The following is a 27,157-nucleotide window of genomic DNA, read 5'->3' as shown; positions in this document are numbered from 1 at the left end:
ATCCACATTTGGAATTCTCTTTTTAGCCATAACATCCTTTTTTTAAGCAGGATCCTGTGCTTACATAGCTTTGTTGTTGAATCGGTCAAGGCACAAGTCAATCAAGTGACTTGATCAAAGTCATGAGGTGAGTCAGGGACTCAGCTTGGATTAGAATAAGGTGTGGAGGAATTCAAGTCTCAAAGCAAAGCAAACTTCTCCAGTCTTCTCAAAAGTCGTGGCTGAAAAGCCTATCTGGTTTTAGATTTTTCCTGCTGTCCTGTGGAAAATGTCGCCTAGATCCTCAAGGTATTTAGTCTCCTAACTTCCACAGAAATCATCCTTTGAGGAGCAGAGCTTTTCTTTCTTTTCCAGTCAAGCTGTACAGAAGCAAAGTATCTCATACTGAGGTCCAACAGTATTGGTTTTTACCTCTTCACAACTGTAGCCTGTTGAAGGAACAGGGTACCACAAATAGTGTAACCCAGAGGAGACACAACTCTCGTCTGAAATAGGGTTCAAACAGATTGGTGTAGGTTAAGGTGTTTGTCGTATCTTGCAAAAGAATGTTCAAGTGTGGAAATACAAACTTATTTTAAGGCCACCATAAGTCCTTTATTGAATGCACTGCAACTAGAGGGATCCAAGTGCTTGGAAAGTCCTTCGATCAAGTGAGAGAAATTCTGCCTTGTTAGTGTTTAAAACCACCAGTAAAAGTGTAGTGACCTTGTAGATAGGGTCCTCATTGCCATACAGGAGAACTGATGTTAGTCCTCCTTGTCTGCTGTTCCGCAGGCCACCAAGACTTGGAGGTGTTACAGAGCTTGGCCCTTCAAACATTTTGGGTTCAAGCCCTATTGATCAATGGCAGCCCCCTGTACCCTATCTGTTCCTCCTTGGCCATAAGGATGGTGCTAGTAACATAATGTTTCAAAGGCAGGATTCAAAATTGCTGTACATATGTTGCCATTTCTGTAATCTTTCTGGAGATTGCAATAACTATTGGGAGAGAAGATGTTAATAAAATAAAATAAAAAAAATTCAGGGATGGAATACCACTTGATTTTAACCAAGAAATAACAGCCCATGTTTAAGATTTATTTTAGGCTTGAAAAGTACCATATTTTGTAGGGCCTATGGTTAGATCCAGGGATTGGGAATCAAGGCTCCTGAACTTTACTCCTTGGTCCACTACTGGCTGGCTGTGGAACCTTGAATAAATCATGTAATCTTTCTGTGAGTCAGTTTACCCATCTGTGAAATGGGAGAAGAAAATCTAAAGCTGTGGGTCTTGTGAAGCTTAATTACTTATTGTAAAGCATTAGGGGATTATGTCAGGGAAGATGCTACATTAGTATAAAATATAGTGCATAAAGTGCTTCTACTATGAACCAAATCTATTCTACTTGGTTAAAGTAGTAAGGCAGTATTTCAGATGTACATATGAATTGAGTCCTGCACTGCAGTTTTCTTCTTGTATTCATATTGTTGTTAAGGAGGAGGAAAAAGGATATCAGGGAGATTAACATTATTGAGGCTGGAAATGGGGAACTGCTAGTGCCATTTAATAAAATGTAAAAAACCCCTTTCTAAAGGGTGAACCTGCAAAACACAATGAAAGTGAGTCCCAGCTGCCAGCGGAGATGCCAAGCACCAAGTACTTATAACTAGAAAATTGTACTTACAGATCATCGTGAGTCACTAAATTAAATTAACTTACTGTCCCCTAAAATACCCTTTCCTTTTCCGCTCCACAACTTTGCATATGTATTGCTTGACTACAGAGTAATCACTTTGGATTTTTAGTTAGTATCAGTGAATGGCATCAAGCAGCTCTAACCCTCTCAAGGAAGCCTCATGCCATTCATTTCTCACTCCCATTTGTCTCCATCACGTACAATCTGGCATTTTGCTGTCTGACCTACAGTAGGGCTTGGGATGACAGCTGAAATATAATTCAAATGCTGCTGGATCATAGCTTTACTTCCTGAATGCTCCTCTGTCTGAAGAATATCCTGTGTTCTTAGCCCCAAATTTAACTTTACTATGCACAGACCTTCTGTGGTCTTTTTTCAGGTTAATTTATGTTATTAGTATTAAAAACACTGACTCATGGCCCTGAGGTTATAGTCAATGTTCAGCTCCCACATTTTAATTAAAGTGTCATTTTATGGTACTGTGCAGCTCATCTTGGGCAACCTGAAAACTCCTCAGCATTAATGATGAAGGCCTGAGTCCTCAGTGCAGGAGGACTCCTGCACTTTTGTGGAACCCTAATGAGCTTTGTGTATATGAGCTTTGATATAGAAATCCAGACTAATGGAACTCATTTCAGGATCAGGCCCACAGAAGGTAGCCTGGGTGCATTACTTTTTTCTTAAGGGTCCTACCAGCGATCCACTGAAGAGTGATGAGAGCAGCTCTGAAGGCACTAAACCAATGCAGGATGATATAGGGAAAACTCTCCTAGAAATGTTTAGGCAACCAAATACCAAGATGCTGAATTTGATACACTGAGAACTTTTTAAAAATAGAGAAATATTATTTTAAAAGTCTTGATTTTTATTCTTAAAACCTTATCTAGTCCCCTCCATTTATATCTTAGCACTACATGCAGGTTGGGTCATACACTTTAGTGGTACATACTACAGGACCATAGTAAGAAAAGTTAAATCACTGAAGTCATAAGCTTGTGAGAGCAAGGATGTAGTCACCTGATGGAGGGACCTATAAGATACTGAATTAATACATCTGACCTGAGGCAAAAGGCTATTTCAAAGTAATTTAACAGTGACACAAATAGAGACCTTTTGCCCTTTAGATTTTGCTGTTCATATTTGGAAGATATATATTTAGAAGACAGCAATATGATAAGCAAAAAATGGCACTACCTATCTCAAGGAATGTTGAGGTGTGAAGAACTTTTTGCTAAATCTTGTGATATTTGCTGGGTTTGTTGTAGCCCCCCACTCCTGGTGATGACGTAAAAATCTCAGCTTTCTTTTAAAAAAATGAAAGGATTGTGGAGGAAAGCTTGAACATGTGACCCCAAAAGCAGAAGAGTAATAGAATTAAATTTTGTCCATTGTAATTTGGGGCAGGGGCTGTCAGACTGATGACTTCTGAATCTTTGGAGCTAGCAATATTACATCTGTTCTGTATCATGTCTCTCATTTGGGATCTTTGTTCAACTTTTAAGGCTGGTGTCACACAGTCATTGGGAGGTTTCAAGCTCAACTACAATAATCTTAAGAGACGCTGGCAAAGTTTCAGGTCCTGCACACTTAACCCTGACCACTTGTCACTGTTCAAAAAGAGAAAACACTAAAATATATATTTTAAGTGCTCTGAGTATATAAGAGAATGGGCAGCAGAGACTCTCTGTGGTTTGTTTAACATTGCTACTTAGCATATGTATAGCACTTTAAATTATACCTGTAACATTGGCCATGTCTACATTACAAAAATAACTTCTAACTTACTTATTTTGAAGTACAACTTCGAAGTAACAGACTTCAAAGCTGAGCATCTACACACTCCCTACTTCAAAGTAGGACACTACTCCATTCCTGGGAATGGAGTAAGGACTTCGAAGTTGGGCTCCCTTACATACTTCGAAGCAAGGGAAAATGCATGTAGACTGATTGTGTAGTGTTATTTTGCTCTTCTGTGTCACTTTTTAATGCATAGCTCTCAAAGCACTTTACACATATCAAAAAAACTAAGCCTATCACATCTCTGTGAGGTAGCTCAGGGCCCTTGCTCCTATTTTGCAAATGGGAATGAGGGACAGAGCAACCAATTTACCAATGTCATGCATCAAGCCAATTTTATAAAAGTTGTGACTAGAAGCCCAATATCTTGACTCAGACACAGGTGCTAAACCTGTTCTGCAACTAAGTAGCAGAAAAGCGATAGCGTAGGAAGAAAAGGGCTATTAAAAACATCACCAGCACCAACAAAGATGAACAAAAAATAAAACAACCCTAAAAGTGTCCTGCATTATTGGGTCAGATCTAGCCCCCTCTTAAAAAAACTAGACAAGACACTCTAGGCCTAATTGTTTACTGTCTTGTACCTTGCAGAATTTCTGAGCTGTCCAAAGCAGATATAAAATGTTACAATTCCAATTTAATAGCATTCTTCATTGATGTCACAGCTGTTAGCCTACTAAAGTGAAACAGTTGGCATATTTTTAAGGGCAGGGTTGCACAATTGCCTGACAGTCACTCCGGTCCAGTATTGTCATGTGACCTACTTGAAATTAGTTGGTGATTCTTAGTGAAATTTCCCAATGCATTTGAAGAGCTGTGTTCAGTTCCTGGGTCTAACATAAGCACAAAGACATGTTACATAACCCTCTGACAGCAGCTTTATTTCAGCATAACCCTGTGTTTCTGTGAACTCCCTCTCCAAGCAGGGCAGTTTGTAGAATCAGAGGTTTGGTTTCCCATCCGTATATCCCTTCTTCTACCATGTATACCTTTTGTCTACTTAAAATGTAAACTCCAGGGGGCATGGTGTATGGTGTATTACCAACTCCATTTACACACCAGACCATGCCCCCCACATCATGAAATTGCTTAGAAATCACAAATGTTTTAAAAATATTTTGGGGGAAATTTCTGGCTTTGGCACTTTAAGGGGACCTATTTTCAGACTCTTTTCTTCTTCCTCATTCATAAAGGCTAGAAGTAAGGCTGTCCATTAATCAAATCATGTGATTAACTCAAAAATTAATCACAAATAATGGCCCTTCTAATTGCACTATTAAATAGACTATCAATAAAATGTTAATATTGTGGAGGTTTTTCAACAATTTCAGTTAACTTGATTTCAATCACAACAGAATACAAAGTGTAGAGTGCTTTATAGCTTTATTATAAATATTTACACAGTAAAATGATAAACAAAAGACAAATATTTCAGGTTCACTTCATACAAGTATTGTATTGCAACCTCTTTATTGTGAAAGTGCATCTTACAAATACTTATTTTTTTCTTTACATAACTCTACTCAAAACCAAAAAAAATGTAAAAACCTTAGAGCCTGTAACTCCACTCTGTCCTCCTTCTTCTTCTGGCAATCAGTTAGAAAAACAAGATTGTTCACATTTATGGAAGATAATGCTGCCCCTTCTTATTTTACAGGGTCTCTTCAAAGTGAGCACTGGTGTTCACATGGCACTTTTAAAGCTGGCTCTGCTATATATTTGAATGCCTTTTCATGCTTCAGCTATTATTCCAGAAGGCATACTTCAATGCTAATGCTACTCATTTAAAAAAAATAAAAAGTATTAATTAAATTTATGAATTTCTTGGGGGAGAACTGTTCATTTCCTTTCCTGTTTTATATGCATTTTGCCATATATTTAATGTTACAACAGTCCTGGATGATGATGCCTGCTTGGGAAAGATGGTAACCCCAACCATAACCCAGCACATGTTCATTTTAACACTTTCACTGCAGATTAGGATATGAAAAGATAAGGTACCAATGTGAAATTCCCAATGATAGATACAGCACTCAACCCAAAGCTGAAGAATCTGATGTGCCTTCCAAAATCTTAGAGAAGGGATTTGTTTAGTATTCTCAGAAATCTTAAAAGAGCAACGCTCCAATGCCAAAACTACAGAACTCAAACCATCAGAAGAGAAAATCAACCTCTCTCTGGTTGCATCTAACTCAGTTGAGGAAAATGAATATGCATTGGTCTGCACTGCTTTGGACAGTTATTAAGCAGAATCCATCATCAGCACGGACGCATGTGGTGGTGGAATTAAGAAGGGATGTATAAATCATTAGGACGTATGAATCATTAGCACCTCTGGCATATAAATATCTAGCAACCGTGGCTACAACTGGCCATATCATTGCCTGTTCTTTCAGCTGATCATGTAAACAAGAAGCATTTATTTCCTGCAAATGTAAACAAGCTTGTTCATCTGAGCAACTGGCTGAACAAGAAATAGGACTTAGAGGATCTGCAGACTTTAAAGATTTACACTATTTTATTTTTAATGCAGTTTTTTGTATGTAATTCTACACATAAATTCAACTCTCAGGGCAGAGATTGCAACACAGTACTTGTGTGACCCACACACTGTGGTTCACTGTCCCATGTAGTGGCACCTAGCTCACTTACACAGAGGCTACAGCTACACTAGGGTAGAAAGTTGATTTCCATTATACAATTCTAGCAATGTCATTAACCTAGCTAGAACTGACGAATCAGAATAGACTTTCTTACCCCGTGCAGATCCAGGCTCGCACCGACATCCCTTGCTCCCCTCAACAGCATGGACAACCTGGGTTGACGGCCGAGCTCAGAGATCAACTTTGCTGTGTCTTAACACATGCAGCAAAGGTGAACTCCAGAAGACTGACCGTGGTGCGGTCTGTTGGCTAAAAAGTATAGATTCTGCCAGAAAAGGAACGACTCTCCTCTACAGCCTTAGCTTACAAGCCAGCCTGCCTTTACCCTAAACTGTAGAGGCTCATGCGCTAAGCTCCCGAGGCTCAAGTCTACCTGTGGGCAGTTACACTTTTAATAGGGAAACTGGAAAAATTCTTTTTATAGTGCATATGTCGGTTCTCAAAAATAAAGTGAGCACAGTACACTTTGAATTCTGATATAACTGAAGTCAACTTATTTTAAAAACATGTAGCCAGCACCTGCACACATGTAAATATTATTCCATTACTGTTTACTAAGAAGATTAATCACAGTTAATTAATTCCTTCATCACCCTAGCCAGAAGCTTCACATGTTCATTTACAATACAAGGTGTGAGTCCCAGGTAGTCCCAGGCCTTTGGGAGCTGATGCTTTCTGCCCCTCTGCGCACAGCCCCTGGCGCGCCAACCAAAGGAGCAAATCCCTAAACGGATTCAGACCCTGGCTGCTGTCCTCCCTCATGGGTTCTCGGCAGCGCAGCCCCCAGAAGGGGTTACCTCAAAGTGGGGCTGCCTGAGGGTCGCGCGCGGTGTGGTTCTGCCAGGACTAGCCCCTTTCCACTGGCACCTGATAGACCTGGCGTGAAAGCACGTGACGGCCGTTCAGGGTCGGAGCCCGCCCGTCCGCCTGCCCGCCTCCCCTGGGCGAGCGCTCGACCGAGAACTCTCGGGATCGCCTCGAAAGGCGGAGAGGCGGGAAGAGACGTGCTTCCCACAATGCATCGCGACCCCCGCGCGGGCGGGGGAGGGGAAGGCGGGAACTACATTTCCCAGGCGGCTGTGGGGCAGGGGCGGGCGTGTGTCCCCTCCACCTCCCGTGGTCGCTCGCCGGAGGTAAACAAACTGTGAGAGGCCGCCGGGGGCGGCTCGGCTAGGCTCGGCTCTGGGGCACGGAGGGACGGGACGGGGCGAGGACTTGGAGCAGGGATGTAGGGCTAGCGCCGCGGGGCAACAACGTGGTGCGGGCTAGCACTAAGGCTAGGAGTGGGGCGGGCTAGCGGGGGCACGGCCAGGAAGGGGGCAGGAGTGGGGCGGGAGCAGGGGCACGGCCAGGGCCAGGAAGGGGGCTGGGTGTGGGGCACGGGCAGGGGCTGGGCATGGGGCAGGGGCAGGGGCACGGCCAAGAAGGGGGCAGAGCATCGCAGGAGTGGGTGGAGGAGGCTGGGTGAAGGTAAAGTCAGGGCAGGACCTGCCATTTGATTCTCAGTTTTACGCTATTCTCACCCCAGTTGGGTCTCTGGAGGCAGCAGGAGACGTGACTGTTCCCCAGTCCTGTGTGGCCTCCCCACCCCTCCTTGCCTCCCTGAAGGAGACATATCCTGGGGACGTTGTCATTGATGTGGAGAGTCGGGATCTTGGGGAGAGACAGAGCTTTCTCACTGCTCCCCTTGGTGGCTCCTAGTGCCTCAGGTGACCATTTGGAGCGTGTTGGTTCAGTGGCTGCATCCCTCCTGACTTAAGCCGCCTATCTGGGGGCCATGGAGCAGGTGCAGTTGATCAACATCCAGCGGCTGCTGGAGGCAGCAGAGTATCTGGAGCGAAGGGAAAAAGGTAATGGCAGGAGGGATGCTGGGGTGACAGCTCTCCATGGAGGGAGTGGGGTTGGGGTGAGATGGGAGGGAAGGGTGGCGGTGAGAGGCTCTCCTGTAAAGCGGGGAATTATTCGTAAAGGGTATAGTGAACAGTCCCTGTAGAGGAAGAGAGATTGAAGAGGTGGTGTCTAGGATAGGGGTGAGGGCTTCATTGGATGTAAAGGTTGGATTTAGAGGTTCCTGCAGGGGGGGAGAGTGGGCGGAGAACCCTCCATTGAAGAGACGGAAGTTGTCATGAAAAGATCTTGGGGCTTGGGGAGGGGGTCTGAGGCTGCAGAGAACCAGAAACAATGGGAAATGCCTAGTTTACACCTCGTCCAGGTCAAACAGCTTGAGTGATTACCAAATAACTAAGGTGTCTCAGCCACTGTATCAGCTTTCAGGATTTTCAAGTATCTGGAGTCCTCTTGCCAATGTTTACACCAGTTCAAACTACCTCATTGACACAGTATTAATAGTCCCCATTTCTCATGGCGACATATCTTTAACCCCTTTTTCCTGTAAAGTTCTGCCTCTGTCCTGATTATTACAGAACATTTCTTGCCTTCCCCCACTCCTGCACCCCCAGGTTATTTCAGGCCTCTGGGTCTCCTTTCTTAGCTCAGTAGGTACAAGTAAATGAACATTTCTTCACTGGTTTCTGTCATCTGTTGATTTTTGTGCAGAATGTGAACACGGTTATGCCTCAACCTTCCCCTTGTTATCAAGCCCTGGACAGCAAGATCCAAAACCAATGCGTAAGCTGAGCCGGATGAGGAAACACAGCAGCGGGAGCAGCAATACAAGCATTGCCAACAGGTACCACATGGGGAGGCAGAGTCAGGAGGGTCAATGAAACCCAGGGCTGTGGGAAGAAGTGGGGTCAAGAAATGAAAGCTCCTGGATGGAGACAGTTGTGCCTGCTACTGAGACGTTTTGCTTGAAAACTAGGGCGGGGAGTCTCAGCACAGAGGGATCCAGAACTAGGAGCTGTTTTGCAGCGGACCTAATACTGGTAGCAGAAGAGGCCCAGAGAGTGTGTAGGTAGCTTGGCACTGATCTTGAAACTGGAATATGAGGGATCACAGTGACATCTTGGACAGAGACAGAAATAATGGTATGGCCAATAGGTGTCTCCTCTCTCTGTTTTCTTATAGAATCATAGAATACTAGGCCTGGAAGGGACCTCGAGAGGCCATCGAGTCCAGCCTCCTGCCCTCATGGCAGGACCAAGTACTATCTAAACCATCCCTGATAGACATCTATGTAACCTGTTCTTAAATATCTCCAGCGATGGAGATTCCACAACTTCCCTTGGTAATTTATTCCACTGTTTGACCACCCTGACAGTTAGAACTTTTTCCTAATGTCCAACCTAAACCTCGCTTGCTGCAGTTTAATTCCATTGCCTCTTGCTCTCTCCTCAGAGGCCAAGAAGAACTCGTTTCTCCCTCCTTCTTATGACACCCTTTTAGATACTTGAAAACCGCTATCACATCACCCCTCAATCTTCTCTTTTCCAGACTAAACAAGCCCAATTCTTTCATCCTTTCTTCATAGGTCATGCTCTCTAGACCTTTTAATCATTCTTGTTGCTCTATTCTGGACCCTTTCCAATTTCTCCACATCTTTCTTGAACTGCAGTGCCCAGAACTGGACACAATACTCCAGCTGAGGCCTAACCAGCGCAGAGTAGAGCAGAAGAATGACTTCTCGTGTCTTGTTCACAATACACCTGTTAATGCATCCCAGAATCATGTTTGCTTTTCTTGCAGCAACATCACACTGTTAACTCATATTTAGCTTGTGGTCCACTACAACCCCTAGATCTCCTTCTGCTGTAGTCATTCCTAGACAGTCTCTCCTCATTCTGTATGTGCGAAACTGATTTTTCCTTCCCAAGTGGAGCACTTTGCATTTGTCCTTATTAAACTTCATCCTGTTTGTCTCGGACCATTTCTCCAATTTGTTCAGATAATTTTGAATTATGACCCTATCCTCCAAAGCAGTTGCAACCCCTCCCAGCTTGGTATCATCTGCAAACTTAAGAAGCATACTTTCTATGCCAATATCTAAATCGTTGATGAAGATATTGAACAGAACCGGTCCTAAAACAGACCCCTGCAGAACCCCACTTGTTATACTTTTGGAGCAGGATTGAGAACCATTAACTACTACTCTGTTGAGTACGTTTATCCAGCCAGTTATGCACCCACCTTTTAGTAGCCTCATCTAAGTTGTATTTGCCTAGTTTATTGATAAGAATATCATGCAAGACCGTATCAAATGCTTTACTAAAGTCTAGGTATACCACATCCACTGCTTCTCCCCAATCCACAAGGCTTGTTATCCTGTCAAAGAAATCTATCAGATTGGTTTGACATGCTTGACATGGTTATGCTTTATGCTACCTTCCCATCTCAGAAGTTTTGTGCCTTTCAGCAGGTAAACAACCATAAGTGTAGTACTTTGGGATTGTAATGATAAGTGTCAGCTAAAGGAGGTAAATGACATCTGCAAAACTGATCTGGATGTTTACTAAATAAGTCTCTCTCAAAACGACAGAGAGGTATAACTGCATTCTATATATGGCTCACTAGAAAAATCTGTCTGTTTTTTCACCCAGATTCCTAGCTTTCAGGCAGTTTGGGGTTTTAGTCCCCTTTTCATAAGGAGTTCCCTGCATTCTCACTGCCAGTTACGGAACTCCAGTTTAGGAATTCATCCTTTTATAGAAGACCATGTTGTTGCTGGCCTGGTAAATTCTAGGAGAGACAAGCAGCTGCAGCCATAACATGTTGCCTCTGATACTTGTCTGTCACCTTCTCTTCCTTCCAGCTGAGATTTAACTCCTTTTCTGTTATTCTTTCATCCCCAAGAGAATGGACCATTTATGTTGGGACCTCTTGTTTGCTACCGAAGTGCAAACATATTAATATTAAAACAGGAAACTCCCAAACTAGTTGTATATTGTTCAAACAGAACTCAATCTTACTACAGGGACACTTATGTGAAATGTAAAATGAAGGAGGGTTCCAAATGATGCAGGTTTCTCAAGGGCAAGGGAAAGACAGGTAGATTGGGGTGCTTTTGTATTGTCTTTTCTCACCCACTCCACTTCTCACATGCTTGGTAATAATTGTCTTGGGGGTTGTGATGGAACGACTTGCTACAGAGGCTTCCTTACCATGGTCAGGATCCTCCTGAGCTGTTTGTGTGAGAGGGAAGGATGTTTCAGTTTGCTGCATGATCATCTCCCTCTTGATTTCAGTGCAGTTCGTTCAGTTTTGCTGCCCACTGATCCCACTCCCAGATCTAAAGTAACTTTTGCCTGTGCTGGAAAACGAGTGCTTCAAGATCAGTTTTTGGTCCTGCATATGGAGCCTCAAAGGTTCCCCTCACTTTCCTCTTGTACCACTTTCTGTCAAAGGTTTTTGTCTTGGTGACCTTCCCTCTGAGAAGGGAGGGCTAGAAGCAGATCCCTTGGGAGCTCCTTAGCACCAGTGCCTGCATCTGCTACAGAGTTATGCAAAACAGTCCCTCTTGTGGGGTCTGAGTGCTCTGAGTACTCTGCCAGAACGGAGCCCTGATATGCAGCCCTCCTCTGGAAGCATACAATTTTAGATGAGTGTGTTATTAGGTAGGATGTACAAAATAAAAATCTCCAAACCCACAAGAAAAGAAAGATAATGTTTTGTAGCCTTATAAATGCCTACTTTGTATGCTTGGTGAAGACAAAGGCTTTGTAGTTGTGGTATTTGCATGAAGTATGTTGATGCTCTTTTTGATGTTTTGCAAAGCTGTTGCCTGCCTGTCATCTTGTCTTGTGCTGTCTGGGGTATCAAAACAAAAAGCAGTCAAGTAGCACTTTAAAGACTAGCAAAATGGTTTATTAGGTGAGCTTTCACGGGACAGACCCACTTCTTCAGACCATAGCCAGACCAGAACAGACTCAATATTTAAGGCAGAGAGAACCAAAAACAGTAAGCAAGGAGGACAAATCAGAAAAAGATAATCCAGGTGAGCAAATCAGAGAATGGAGGGGTAGGGGGGAAGGTCAAGAATTAGATTGAGCCAATTATGCAGACGAGCCCCTGTAGTGACTCGGGGAGTTCCCATCACGATTTAAACCATGTGTTGATGTGTCGAATTTGAATATAAAAGTCAGCTCGGCTGTTTCCCTTTCCTGAACGGTGCGATAATTCTTCTTCAGTAACACACATACCTTTAGGTCATTGACAGAATGCCCCATTCCATTAAAATGTTGACTAACTGGTTTGTGGATCTGGAGTGTTTTGATGTCTGTTTTGTGCCCATTGACCCTTTGTCTAAGGGAGTTAGAAGTCTGTCCAATATTGGACAGACAAACACTTCAGATCCACAAACCAGTTAGTCAACATTTTAATGGAATGGGGCATTCTGTCAGTGACCTAAAGGTATGTGTGTTACTGAAGAAAATTATCGCACTGTTCAGGAAAGGGAAACAGCCGAGCTGGCTTTTATATTCAAATTTGGCACATTAACACATGGTTTAAATCGTGATGGGAACTCCCTGAGTCACTATAGGGGCTCGTCTGCATACTTGGCTCAATCTAATTCTTGACCTTCAACCCCACCCCTCCACTCTCTGATTTGCTCACCTTGGTTATCTTTTTCTGATTTGTCCTCCTTGCTTACCGTTTTTGGTTCTCTGTGCCTTAAATATTGAGTCTGTTCTGGTCTCGCTGTGGACTGAAGAAGTGGGTCTGTCCCACAAAAGCTCACCTAAGAAACTATTTTGCTAGTCTTTAAAGTGCTACTTGACTGCTTTTTGTTTTGATAATGTAGAGACTAGCACGGCTTCTTCTCTGTTACTATTCGACATGTGTGGGGTATGTGTGTACTAGTGCCCTCTACTGGATGTAGTAGGTCCTGCTCAACTGTATGCACAGGCTTGGCAGAATTTTAATTTTTTTTATAGTTAAAATGGCTAATATCTGTATATGTTTAAGCATGTTTTTCAGTGTTTGTCATATTTTTCACAATTTCATAAAGTTACGAGTTTAAGTATTTTTTAGCAAGTAAAGTTTTCATAGTTACAGGAAATTGTGGAGGAGAAGAGAATATTGATGTTCAGAGTTAAAAAGTTAAACCATAAAAATAAATTGTCAACATCATATGTAAATATATATATATATATAAAGCCTTAAATCAAACTCAAGCCTCACATTTTTAATTTTGCCCGTAGGTAATAATTTTTCCTCAATTTGTTTGTACAAGGTGAAATCCACATTAATTGATTGAAAGTGTAATCCTTCCAAGCCTACTTGTAAATAATAGGGCTTCTTTTTTAGCTCAAGTCATAGCCAGCCAGGGCTTCCGTAATGAGATGATCAGCATTCCAAATGGCTATGGTGGCAATTGTGCACCCCTAGAGAACCACAGGTTTTCTGGTCTCTGTTTTGTGTGGCTTTATGAGTGAATCATGACCACTAGTTAACATAGGGTCTATTTTTGTTAAAAATCAAGGGGTCACTTCAGTAATCTGTTTCAAGTAGCTTTCTAGGCAAGTCATCTAAGCTTTGGCATTCAAAACATGTTACCAGTTTATGAGCAAAAACTTAAATTCTGTGGTGGCAGAGTTTCTAAACTATTTTTCTCACCAGATGTTTAATCTGTTTTCTGTAACAAAATATAGGAAGTCCTGTACGTGAATGTACACTACTACATTTTGAAATCTAAAGAACATTTGACAAAGTTCTCTCAAGCACATCTAATGAAATGCACTTTTTTTTTTTGTTTTTTTGCTTTGTGTGTCTTTTAAATTAGGACGCTTGGGTCCATTTAAAAAAAACACATACAGAGCTTGATGGTGGAAAGTTCTACAGATCCTGGATATTTTTGTTTTTATTGGGGAAAATAATGCATATAGTTAAAATCCAAACACTTCACTGCCGCATCTGTGACCCAGACATCACAGGTCTTTGTCCTACATGTTCCATTCTGTGATGGTACATTTACTAAAACACAGAAGAGTGTAGAGTTGGCCTGTAGGCGTGGTGATAGTCTTCTATTTTTTAAAAAATTGTGCAAATGCTTCCAAAGTGAGCGAGTTTTCTAATACCATATCTCAAATATAAATAAAATGAAGAAAAACATTCTATTTATAATGAGACAACAAAGGGAAAAGTATGATTCTGTAGTATCTTTAGACATTTCCATGCCCCAGTGGCAAAGTGTGGTGATGCTGACATTTAGAAAGTTTGGGGCAGTGGATTAGCATTGCAGCTTTATAGGTATCTGGGTCTGTTGAAAAGGAGATGTTGCTGGACCTTCTAGAGGTGAAGTCCTTTTCACGATGCAAAATTTATAAACAACCCAAGTCAAAGCCATTTCACTTTGTATAGTTCTTCCACTAACTGAAGTGTATTTTGTTTCCATTCTATGGAAAGCCCCATTTGGTTGACATGAAGCCGTGGTGTAATTCTGAATCGCCTTCTTTGAAGTGTATTTCTTGTGGTGCTATGTGCTGTTTTGACTACTCTGAGCATGTCTTTCTCTTCCCAACTTTGGTTTTGATCCTGTAGTTGATAGCGTGTAGGCACATTAGAGTACTGCATCATAGACACACTAAATTCAGGGTTGGGACCTACATCTATTTTGCATGCATATTTTAAAGATCCTCTTGGATCAGTGACTTCTCAAACTCCAAGACACGTGATTTGGCTTTACTTGCATGATTAGGCCTCTTAAATTAAATGCAAATACTTGCAAGCTTACTTAGACAACTAGCAGTCATGTAGCACTTTAAAGACTAACAAAATAATTTATTAGGTGATGAACTTTCATGGGGCAGACCTGCTTCCTCAGATCTAGGTCTGCCCCACGAAAGCTCGTCACCTAATACATTATTTTTTCAGTCTTTAAAGTGCTGCATGACTGCTGGTTTGTTTTTGCTAGACTTTAACACGGCTACCTCCTCTGTTACTACTCTGTATGCTTAATTTTAAGCTTCTGTGTAACTATTTCCAGGTCAAGCTCTTTGTACTGCAGAACTTAGTAACAAGGGAGTTGCTTTAAAAACAGTGTCAGGATGCTTGCCTTTGTTGAAGATTTAATTTAAAGCATTTTTTAATACCCTCTTAAAATTAGGTTGATTTCAAATTCTGTCTGTGAAAATGAGAAATAGTAATTTTTATTGTTCATCTGGAGTGTCTTTTATATAATTTATAGTGTATTAGGAATCAAACATTTATGGGACAACATTTGATTTCTGAGCACTTATAAGAGCAAAGTGAAATACACCGTTGGAGGTTATATTTATATTGACGCATCAGCAGGTTACTGTCTCTGATATTACTGGGAACTACATTTTTGGATCTTCTACATGTCGGTGAAAGTGATCAGACCTGATTATGTGAAAGATACATTATGCTTAAGGCCTAACAAGTCTGACTTTTATTTGTACATTTTGAATAATATCAAAGATTTTTGATCAATTTAAATTGATATATGAACAGGAAATAAAGTAAACATGGATGCTAACCAGCATTTTACCAGAATGTAATCAGCTTAATAAAGTTAAGACTCATAACTGACAAGAAATTAAATTATAATATTTGATTGTCATTATTTTTGTGATCTCCCAAGCAAACTGCAAAGCCTCTCTTATCTCAGATAACCTTTAGGGGCTGAGACTGTGAGGTGCCTTAGTCATATATATATCAGCTGCCCCTATATATATCTGTTATGTCTACTTCTTGAATACTGTTTGCAGATGTGGTCACAGTAAAAGCTTGGTTATCCAGCATCCAGATAACTGGCACATTGAGTTAACTGGCAGGCTGCAGGGCCAGCTGACTAGCTAGTGGTAGCTGGACTGGTGGAGCAGGGCCATCTGCCCTGCTCCACTGTCCAGCACATTTGGTTATCTGGCACCTCCCAGTTCCCTGGGAAGTGCCACATAATATAACTCACACTTTACTGGAGTTGGAAAAAGTACAGAAAAAGGCATCAAAATGAACAGGGGTATGGAGCAGCTTCTGTAGTAGAAAGATGAGAGATAACTAAGGGAGGAGGGTATAACAGTCCTCTATCAAATCACGATGAGTGTGGAGAACATGGATGAAGATGCATTACTTGCTCCTTCTCATAATACAAGAACCTAACATGAAAATAATAGGTAGCAGATTTAAAACAAACAAAAGGAAGTATTTCTTCACACCACACACAGTCAACCTGCAGAATTCTTTATTAAAGGATGTTGTGAAGACGAAGACTATAATAGGGTTAAAAAAAAAGAGCTATATAAACTCATAGGCTGGGTCTACACGGCGCAGCTTTCCTGGCAGCTCCATGCTAATGAGCAGCCTCGAAATTGCAAATGGCTGCTCATTAGCATGGTCCCGTGGCTCATTAGCATAGCTACATGAGAGCTTGGTCTTGGCAGAGGGGGTGCTGGCAGTAAAGAGGCCATGTGAATGTGCCCCACCAGCAAAAAGCTGCTCTGTCGCCAGACCCTTATGCCTGAGCAAATTTTGTTGGACAAGCGACGCTGTATAAACCCAGCCTTGGCGGATAGGTTCCTCAATGGATGTTAACCAAGGTGGGCCTGGGACCAGATTTCCTAAGCACTCACCAGCCACAGTAGTTGGTATCTGATCTCCAAAATGCCTGAGTACCAGCAGCTCCCATTGTGACATTTATGGCCCAATTTTCAAACATCCATCCATATTGGATGCTAATGTCCCTTGAAAATCCATCTGTCTCCTTTGTTCTCCTACTTTTTCAGCTATGCCACTCACTGTTCTTTGTTTTATAACCTTCTCCCACCCCAGCCTTCACTCAGTTTGGACTTAGTTTTTTCACACTTCTAAACTCCATCCTTCAATTCCTTGCTGCTGCTTTTCCTTAACCTCAACCCTCCCCACGTGCCCTTTAAAGCTCTCTTTAGAGATAATGCTTTTTCCAGTACGTGAAGGTTTAATTTTCACTCTTGCTCTCTCTCTTTCTCAGCAGTCATTCGATTACAAATAGGAAATCTTCATGTCACCCTCCTATTTGAGAGTCCATTAATGGCTGACCAGCTGGATTCTGGAGCCACTGGTCTTATCACAGAAGGGGTAGGTGTTGGCAGCTATCGGAGAACCATGGGGCAGTTTTTGCCACTCTTTTTTCTTCTCCATCACTCCTCATCTGCTCTAGGTGGGAATGCTCAAATTGCACCACCCCCTCACAAGTTACTGCTCTTCAATAAGGAACAGTCCTGGGCAAGGTTCCCCCAGGTGTTGACACTGAAGAATTTGCTTTTCTTCCTTTTGGTTTCCTTTCCAAAAGAAGGTGCACCTCCACCTACTCCACTTAGCTGTCCTTCTGTTCTACATGTTTCTGGCAGGCCAGCTATATTGATGTTGAATCATCACAGTTTGGGGGTGATAATTGCCATGCATCTTTCGGGTCACTCCCCTGTCTGGGTTGTCATTTAGAATCTGAATATTCCATGTTAAATTTACTGTTAAGTTTTTACTGCATAGAGGTGTACCCCCTGGACACAGTTATCCAGTCAGGAGAGGTTGAGGTGGACTATATTTAGGGCGTCTTTTCTAGCCCCCTCCCTGTGTGAGTTGAGTTGAGTTGAGTAAATCCTAAATAGGGCTGCTCAGTCTCATGGGTACAGCAGCCAGACCATTCTACCACCTCAGTCCTTGAAATGGAGTGACTGATCTATACGTCCATTGCCTATGTGCTGATCCATGACTGCAAGCTTCCAGATGTCCCAGTCCTGCGCCCATCACCAGTCACTGTAGGGCTTAAGGTTAAGAAAGTAGTACACAGAGGAAGACACCTGTTCGTGATTTCTTTTGGTATGGGGGGGACTGTTACACTGCAGCCACCACACAGTCCTTGCAGATAGAAGGTCCAGGTCCAGGTCCAGAGGCAAGGGGGAGTCTCCTGTCTGCTGCAGCCTTCATCTGCTTTCACAGCCACTGTAGCATTAACTTTGTTGTTGAGGACTTTTAGGATTGTTCTTTGACCATTCCCCTTGACCTTGCTGGCATGGGAGACCCTGCTGGGCGTAAGAGGCTCCCTATAGCATCACTGTCTGGCTCATTGGAACATGTAAGCCCATTCATCGTGACAAGGTGATGATCCAAAAAGTGGAATTTTTACACTAGTGTGTATAGTGAGTCCTGGCAGGGTGGGAGGGGCATGCATTTTGATGAAGTAGGGGGAGTGCATGTGGGACTCAGGCTGGATGTGTGTGTGACAGGCAGAGCAACCCACAGCAGCTAAGGATGACCCCCTGGGCCTGTAACCTAAGTTGGCAGGTAACACCTCTGACCTGAACAAAGAGCAGGGAGGAGCCGAGCTGGGTTTCAATGGGAGACGGCAGTTAGAAGCTGCGGGGGAGAGAGAGTTGGAAGGCAGCCAGCCTGGCTGAGAGGGAAGCTACACTACAGCTGGGCACGCTTCGGGCTCCTCTCCCCAGGGTGGGTTGGAATGACTGTCTCTGCGTGCTGTACTGACACCTCTGTGCTGAGCTGTGCTTCTGTTGCCTAATAAACTTCCTGTACTACCTGCTGAGTGAGAGCCACTGCTGTCTGCAGACGGGGTGCAGTACTTGGGGACCCCTGAACCTCTTCACATGCATGTGCAGACAGGCAGCCTGTTATGTGATAGGTAATGGTTTGCATGACAAAGGTTTGCAGGTTCTGGTGTGAAGGCAAACAAAAAGAAAAAAAAAGTCATATGTTTGCCTGTGGTTATAAATCTGTCTGGCATTAAAGGAAGCCTGGCTTTACTGAGCAGAGGGCTAACAGTGCAGTCAGATTTCCCAACTCAGTAAAGATGAGGAGACAGATGGTTTAAACCTGAGTTTGGGAAATCATTCTGAAGACTAGATCAAGATGACACATCTGCTGGGACTCTTTCCTGCTTCACCACTCAAACACCTATCTGATTCATTTAAGTCCCTTCCTATAAGGCACATCTCCTGAGTACTACTCCTGCTCAGTCCATGTAGGAGGTGGTTTTTTACTGAAGTCTCTCTGTGTTCCTTTCGTGGCCTTCATCTGGTGTATTTTTTGTTTCTGAGCCATCTTGTTGACCTGCTTTGGGGTCTGATTCTAATATTCTTATGTAGAGTAGCACCTTACTCTATAAATGGCCTGAATAAGTTGTTATTAAACATGTGTAAAGGGCATAGAATATGGCACTTGTATGATAAACTGTCTTCTGTATGGTATACAGGCAAAGCACATTGATGGTACTTAGGGATGGATGCTTCCTGCCCCTGTTTCTAGAGGCACCTGTGAAAGCCAAGCCTGCCCACTGTAGAGGCTGGCCCGTAGGTGACCTCCCCAAGCAGGCAGGCACATGTCTCCAGCCTTCTTGACCCTGGATCACAGGGAGGGTGTGCATCACATGGCCTTCCTTTCCCCAGCCTTCATGCAGCTGAACCCTGGGCAGCTCCTAGAGATGGGAGGAAGCTGTGGTTGGTGATAGGGAAATGCCCTGGGGCTGGAGTGTGGGTGGAGCCATGCCTGACAGTTTGGAAAGGCATTGCCTTTCCCTGCCTCTGATACCTGCTACCCATGTACCTTTGCTTTAGCAGATACTTAGTTGATACCTCTAGAGTTGGCCCCACCAGTTGCCCTTACTTTAGTTTATCCTTTTCTTCATCGTTGAAGGCAGTGAAGAGAAGTGAGTGTGCTTACTTTTGTCTCCTCGGAAAGCATTAAGGTCTGATCCTTTGCCTGAGCTTCCTGTTCAATTTTGCACCTCAAGCTGCAAGTTAACTATCTCTTTTTGGAGTTGGCACTGTTCATTATCTTCTGGCCACTCTTGATGAACTTGTGCCTGAGTTCAGATACTGGCTTCTCTTTTGGAGACTTGACTCCTCTTTTCCCTTGCCTTTGAGCCAGCAATGATATTTGGTTTTATTTTGTTTTTGGACTATTTTGGAATTTCTCTTGGTTAGACTGTGGGCTTTCAGGTCTGTGTCTTTGGCTGGCATTTGCCCAAATCTTAATACACTGTCCTATTGATAATTTTGTAGGGAACAGTCATGCATTTTCGTTATTCCTCTGGATATTTTCCCAACTCTTAATTCAGTATTTTCTACTATACATCCATTCTTTTGACTGAAACAGATTTTCATAGGTATTTTGTTTTAGTACTCCATTTTATCAACATAGGTTGAATTACTCTGGATGATCTTAAACATGATTTTAGCCCATTTTTGTATCTTCCTTCTTTCTTACAAAGCTAAGGTGAACTCATCTTTAGAGTGTTGCTCTTCCTGTTTCATTGATTACATTTGCCCTATTTGCTCTCCTATTTTTTTTAAATAACTCTATGCCAGATCCTTCTGTTATACCATTGTAAATTAGGAGTAACTGAAGGGAGAATATACCTGTCTGTTTCTTTGCCTTTGTGTTCTGTAGGTCTCCCAAGTGCTGAGATACTACACACCTGTAGTGGTGTTTAGGCATCAATGTCAGGAGACCTAAGTTCTAATTCCTGGCTTAGTCATTGGCTTGTGATGTGACCTTAGGCAAGTCTCTTTGCTTTTGTTTCTCCAGCTGTAAAGTGAGGGGGATGATAGGCATCCATGTGATGTGCTCTGAGATCTAGAGTTATAGATAACATAACGGCTGAATTGTTTCCACTGAGACAGGAAGCTTAGTTTTGCGCAGAAATGGAAAAACACCTGTCTGATTGGAGCTGTGTAAGTACAATCACTTTTTCTTCAGACAAAGTTGCTTTTAAACAAGTGGCACTTTGAATGAAATAACCCCATTTCTAAATGTGTCTCAGGGTAATCTGCCTTTGTTTGGAGGTGGGGTAGGGGACTTCCCCAGGTAGGAAGCATTTCTTCAGTTTAATTGTGGCAAAATGTTTTTCTCAGCAGGTTTTGCAGTGCAGTGCAGTGAATATTTGTGACGCTATTTGTGGATGTGATGCTCTTATGAAAAAATTCTCATGGGATGAAGTATGGTAGAGGGCACAGTACTGGGATTTAAGAGAACTTAGTTCCATTCCTAAATGTGTCACTAGTTTGTTGTGAGACTTCAGGGAAGTTATTTAACATCTACCGATTAGGGATGTTAAAGTTTAACGAGTTGTCTGGTAAGCCTCACCTTAAATGGCTTACCTGTTAACTGGTAAGAGCTGAAGCAGCCCCCTGCTCAACTTGAGCAGAGGGTTGCTCCAGCCTCATGGGGCTGCTCCAGCTGGGCCTAAGTAGCCCTTTCCACTGCATCCCCGGGGTAAGGGTGGCTGGGAAATGGGGAGCTGGGCTAGAGACCCATCCCCCCAGTTTCACAGGTGGGGACTTTTCCATCCTGGGACTACCACAGATGGGCTGCTGCAGCTGAGCTGGTCAGTTTGCTGCAGATGGGGGCTGCTCTGGCCACGTTGCAGTGCTGCCCAACAGCAGCAGTGCCACGGGCAGGGAATGCTCCTGCTGTGTCAAAGCTGCTCTGGTTCCTGCGGCCTCCCCACCATTGGCTTCCTAGCACGGGGCAAGACTACCTCCCCATGCCCTGTTGTTGGCTCTGTGGACCCAGGCAGGGCTCCCTCCCTGGCCTCCACCACCTGCTCCATTGCCTGGGCATGGCTGGTTCCCCGCTGCTGCCACTGCTTTCCTGGCCCTAGCTACCAGTTTGCTGATTCTAGCCTCTATTACCAGCTTCCTCCTCATTCACCAACTTTCCAGCCTCAGCTGTGGCTCCCTGATCACTGTCAGTTTCCTGACCCTAACTGAGGCTAGGGCCACTGCTGGCTTCCTTGCCCTTACTGGCCCAGTCCCTGGTGCTACCCCAGCTACGGTGTTGCCAGCTTCTTCCCCACAATCCTCGCTCCAGGCCAGGCTCTGAGCTTATAGCTAGCCCGTACTCTCAGCCACCAGGTTTGGCAACATGTGTAGTCCTGCCAGATGTTGCCAGACCAGAGAGTCCCTGATTTTAGAGGTTCAACCTGTAGCGTATAATAACTTCATCAAATTTAAACTGTTTGTTTGACCTGAAATTGTCTAAATTGGTGTTTGCCTCATGCTGAATTTTGAAAGTTTCAGCCAAACAGTTTTGTGTTTTTTTAAAATTAAGGCTAAAGAAAAATGTTTTTCCCATTTAAAAGAATAAATTTTAGGACCACCTTTGAGAGGTTTTAGTGCCTCCATGCTTTGTAGCATGGACTTGAAATTAGAGTCTGGCCTTTGTCTCTCTTTTTTCCTCTTCCTGTGAAAAGCTGTCAAAATTTGGCAAATTTATAAGACTTAAAATCTCAGGTCACACATGCTTAGTTGAGACTTGCAAGCACTTTGCTGCCTGGACTCTGAAGATTCTGTTGTCACTGAACACTTTCCAGTTCCTTATTGCTCCTGGGCCTGGAGTTCACACGTGCCACCTCTACCACCCACAAAGCTATGATGCGAGCAACATCCCAGAGCAATATGGTTAAAGCCAGATTTTTCCTGTAACTGCTGTTAATTTTACCTAAGGATGCCACCCCATGTCAGGGCAACCCTAAACCAGCCAGAAGCAGGGAGGGGAAGATAGGGCAGACCACTCCTACTTCCTTGTTCCGTATACTGCATCAGAGACTGTTTACTAGCCACCGTTGAAGACTGGATAGTGAGCTAGGTGGATGATTGGACTGACCCAGTATGGCAGTTCTTGCAATGGTATATTCTGGTTTTTCTGCTGTATGGTCAAAACTTGCCTTCCCCATAGCCCAGGTGGAATGGACAGCTCTTTTACAGATACTAGGAGGCAAGATTATAGTCAGAACTCTTTATATAGAGCTCTGTATCCCAATGTGTAAGCTTGTAACTGGTTATGTTTCCATACATACCCTCTCTTCTGAGATCAGATCTAGACTACAGCAGAAGGTCAAATTAAGATATGCAGTTCCAGCTACATTAATTACGTAGCTGGAGTCAACACACCTTAATTCAGGCTTTTGCACTGTCTCCACTAAGGGGGGTTGATGGGTGTGTTCACTCTCAAAGACTTCCCTTATGCCTAATGAGGGGCAGGATTACTGGCATCAACACAGGCGCTCTATAAATTCCAGTTTCCAGAAGATGAAATGTGGCGGGGTTGATCTTCCCTGTGGTAAAGATGTATCCTGAGTATAAGGTGCTGTCAACATCACCACAGCTTTGGCCTGCGACTTCTTGGGATAGCTTGGTTTTTGTACTAAGAAAGGAGCTTGAAAAATCACCTTAATTCTATGAAGCTGGGGTCTAGTGTTACTACAGAACTTTAAAATAAAGTGGAGTTCATAGCTTTGATTTGTGGAAGGCTTTGTCAGGTAGGGCACTGCTTAAGGTGTCTGGTGGAAGACGATTATCCTGCCTTCTATTAAGGGTCTCTTCACCGTTGTTTCTGTCTCTCAATTAGGAGTTGAGACCCTTTGCATGGTGACTACTTGTTTTGCAAGTATGAGTAAACTGTAACAGGTGCCAGCAACGTTGTGTTCCTTGCTCTGTTTGCCTGCTGGAAACTGAGAATGTGAACTCTGGAAAGGCCGCTACTTTGGCCCTGAGAAAAGGGCTTTGATCACAGCTCTGTAAGGAGTCTCATGTCAATCTAAGAGTGACAAAGGAGCTAACCAGAACTTTGAGCCAAATTAATCGGGTACAACTACATTGACGTCAGTAGGGATGTGAATCCTAGCCTATTCTCTGTGTTCTGGTTTTAGTCCATTTATGGAAAAACATTTTCTTCGGGTATTAAGGCCAACGTGTCGCTGTGGATTGGAAGGTAATGTTGGACAATAATGTTGAATAAGAAAATAAATTGTGGTTGTTGTGCTACCCATCACAAGCATTTGGGTTCACTGATAAATGAAGACAAACTGGGACTGTAGTATGTGATATTTTTTATTTTAGGCTGTAATTTTTTTTTCTCCAGTGAATGGTTATGCCCCAAAATCACTTGGAAGTTTAGTGGAAATTGAGCAGCTAACTCCCTGAAACTCCTTTGCTCCCAGCCATGAGCTTCTCAAGCTCAACGAAGGATTTGTTTGTTTTGGGCACAGACTGTACTGTTAATGATTTCCATTACTGTAGCATCTAAAGGCCCCAGCCAAGATCAGTTCCCATTAGGGATGTTAAGGGTTAGCTGTTGGGGGCTAGTTCAGCCCTGTGGGGCCCAATGCAGTGAGGGGATGCTCCAGCTTGACCCGAGCAGCCTCTTCTGTGGCGGACCTGGCCCTTCCAGCTCAGCCAGAGCATCCCCTGTTTAACTGGTTAACCCCCCGTTTAACTGGTTAGCTAGTTTAGTGTGATTTTAATCCCTAGTCCCCATCGTGCTAGGATAAACTAAGGGTTAGGACCCCAAAGTGGGTTGTTGTGAGCCTATTTTAATGGCATCACCAGAGCTGACTTTGATTTATAAGGGCTCAAAGCCTGAGTCACACTGCCTGGGGCCAAACCCAAAGCAAGAGGGCTTCAGTCCTGGGTGGTGGGTCTCAAGTTATAGGCTCCTTGCAGTGAGCTCCTTCTTTGGCCTTGCCTGCCCCATATCTCAACCTTGAGGCAGGAAAGCTTGGGCAGCAGGGTCAAGCTTAGGTAATTTCTCTTGGGGCGTATAATTTTTTTTTTTTTTTTTGTTAGAAAGAGGTAGTGTTGTAACAAATTTTGAGAACACCTGTGCTAGGTGATATATAAATCTATGCTAGTAGTCTCTACACACCAAGAATTTTAGCATCTGATATAAGAGGGCTAACACACTAATGAACTGCTTCTGATCCAGGACAGACTCATTGCATCTTAGTTTTTGGAAAGAAAGGGGGATGGAAGTTGACAGTAGCATTCATAGCAAGTGCACAGGGCTTGATCCAGAACCTGCTAAAGTTAATAGGAGCCTTTCTCTTGACTGTAATGGGCTTGTGATCAGCACCATGCTTTCATAGACAGGTAACAGATTTGGTCCAGTGCCTTTGGAAGTCAACAAAAAGACACTAACTTAATTGGACATAATATCACATCTGATATATACAACAAGATGACTTTGGATCAATTAGTTTTAAAAATATAGAGACAATTAAATAACTGTTAAACATTCCACTGTCAGTTAGCACCTTTTCCAGCAGAAGTATGTTTGAGGAGAGATCTGAAGGAAAAGGATTCAGCATTTGATGTCCTATTTCTGGGAGGATGATCCATGCTCACTAGGTGGCATGGCAAGGTGTGTGCTGGAGGGTTAGAAGGATAGGTAATCAAACATTACAGGAGTTAGTAACTACAAAGGGTGGCACAGTAGAATACCAGAAGAGATACGCATTTGGTGGGAAAATTGTGAAAGGATGTAAAACTAAGAACAAGAATCTTGCATCTGAGCTGGAGAAGAAGCAGATGGTGGAAGGACATAAAGGGGTGAGAGTGATGTGACCAGAATGACAGGTCAGTGCACAGGCATTTTCAGTATCTGTCAGTATTATGGGACTCTTTAATCTCAGTCAAGGAAACTATATTGTGGGCTAGAAAAATAACTTTCATTATAAGCCACTTCATGGTGAAAGGTGAGATGAGTATATTTCATCTGGGTTGCTGGGCAGAGACCATCTTGTGTGTTTGTATAGCACCTAGCCCATCCTGTCCTGAGCTGTGACTGTGTCCATAAGTGCTACAGTAAAATAAATAATGCCAATTTTGCAAAGCCAAGCTTTATACTTTATTTCCACTGTTGCTTGCTGAGGATGCAATTCCTCTTATTATGAAGGCCCAGCAGAAAGCTAGTTGCATGACTACATGGCAGAACTGCGGGTATTATGGTGGACTGAGCCTTTTACACTCTGGTAAATTATGGAGGGAGTCTACTTGCCATGGTAGAGTAGTCCAAGTTGAAGATCCATGCTTATACAGACAGATTCAGAACCCTAAATTCCCTCATATGAGAGTCAGCACCTGCTATTCTATCCATTAGTCTGTGTCACAGCTCCAGAATGTGTCTGTGCGTAGATTGTATCTTCTCTACTAACCTTGCTTTGTTCGCTGCATAAAACCTAATTCCTCGGTTTGTGTGTTAGGAGTGACATTTTTGCCAAGAAGGACTAGAGTTTTGCATTCATGTGTTTGGTTGAAACTGTTATACTCGAAGGATTGCAGCAACTACTGTAATTTCTGGTCTTTTGAGAGGCTGGGATGTGGTGCTGCTCAAATGGAGATACCATATGTATAAAGAAATCCCCATGATTTATAATGAATTCCCTAGAAAGCAATCAAGTGGTTATACTGTCAAACATTTCTTGCTGCACCTCTTTGTCTGTTGAAAGCTTGTCGCTTTCATCAGTAGAAGTTGGTCCAAGGAAAGATATTATCTCACCCATCTTCTTTCTCAGTATTGACCTTAAGCATTCATGAGACTGCTGATTTGAAGAGAATTGGAAGTAGGCATGAATTATGGGCATTTATTTTTCAAGGTTAATTTCATATGCAGTAGAAAAATGGTTTATTTTAAATAAAATGACTGTACCTAAGCAGATGTATTATTTCAGGGATGAGCAGCCATGAGTAGTGGGTGGGCTTCATGAGTGGTGCTCCTTCACCTCAATTGGGCATAGCAGCCTGTGGCCCACTAGGGTTCCATTTGTGGTTCCTCACACACACACCCCGCCCCCCCGCCCCCGCAGCTCCATCTGCCCTTCTCACCCTGTTGTACTTCCCTGTTCTTTCCCCTCCCTTCCAGCACTTTCACATCATGCTAATGGCCTGATTCTTGCTCCCTCTGTGCTATGCTGTGAACAGCTGATCCATGGTTTTACAGCTGTGGAAGAGAGGGGGAGGAGCATGAATCAAGCGATTCACATCTCGGCCAAAAGTGCTGGAGGGCAGTGGAGGAAGAGAGATACACGTGGGGCTCTGGTGTTCTAGTGCATGTGGGAGAAAGATGGGTGGGTAGCTAAGGAGGCCATAGGTTGCCCACCACTGTATTATTTACTGTGTCTCTCTGTGAAATTTGGTGTAGCTTAATACAGGTTGAACGTCCTTGGTCCAGCACCCTCAGGACCTGACTGGTCCTGTGCCAGGGATTATGCCAGACCATGGGAGGTCTGTGCTGGCTCCTCTGCTGCCAGCATCTGGGCTCTTCCCCCAGTGCTGGGCGCTCCTGCTGGCCACCAGCCTCGGTTCCCAAGCTTCCCTCGCAGCTGTCAGCCCCCGG

General features: G+C 43.4%; 1 protein-coding gene and 1 long non-coding RNA gene across 5 annotated transcripts in view; one reads left to right on the top strand and one right to left on the bottom strand.

The window, feature by feature from the left end:
- Window positions 1–6,976, bottom strand: part of LOC142015583 (uncharacterized) — a 29,715-nt gene extending 22,739 nt beyond the window's left edge. Inside the window, exon 1 of the long non-coding RNA XR_012646194.1 lies at window positions 6,934–6,976. This is a non-coding gene — a long non-coding RNA (uncharacterized LOC142015583). The remainder of the gene's footprint in view (window positions 1–6,933) is intronic.
- Window positions 1–27,157, top strand: part of MXI1 (MAX interactor 1, dimerization protein) — a 95,473-nt gene that overhangs the window by 12,733 nt on the left and 55,583 nt on the right. Inside the window, exons 1-3 of one of the 4 annotated variants that reach the window (XM_074999883.1) lie at window positions 7,242–7,269; window positions 7,838–7,986; window positions 8,693–8,825. In XM_074999883.1, coding sequence (XP_074855984.1) covers window positions 7,914–7,986; window positions 8,693–8,825 — 206 coding nt within the window. In that variant the 5' untranslated portion in view covers window positions 7,242–7,269; window positions 7,838–7,913. Of the gene's footprint in view, window positions 1–7,241; window positions 7,270–7,310; window positions 7,395–7,582; window positions 7,987–8,692; window positions 8,826–27,157 lie in introns of those variants that run through there. The other 3 variants (XM_074999884.1, XM_074999882.1, XM_074999881.1) reach the window with 3 other exon arrangements.

This window comes from Carettochelys insculpta, chromosome 7, assembly GCF_033958435.1.
Source record: "Carettochelys insculpta isolate YL-2023 chromosome 7, ASM3395843v1, whole genome shotgun sequence".
NCBI classification, from domain to species: domain Eukaryota; kingdom Metazoa; phylum Chordata; order Testudines; family Carettochelyidae; genus Carettochelys; species Carettochelys insculpta.
The sequence above is the reverse complement of the archived record's forward strand: the minus strand, read 5'-3'. Positions and strand labels throughout refer to the sequence as shown.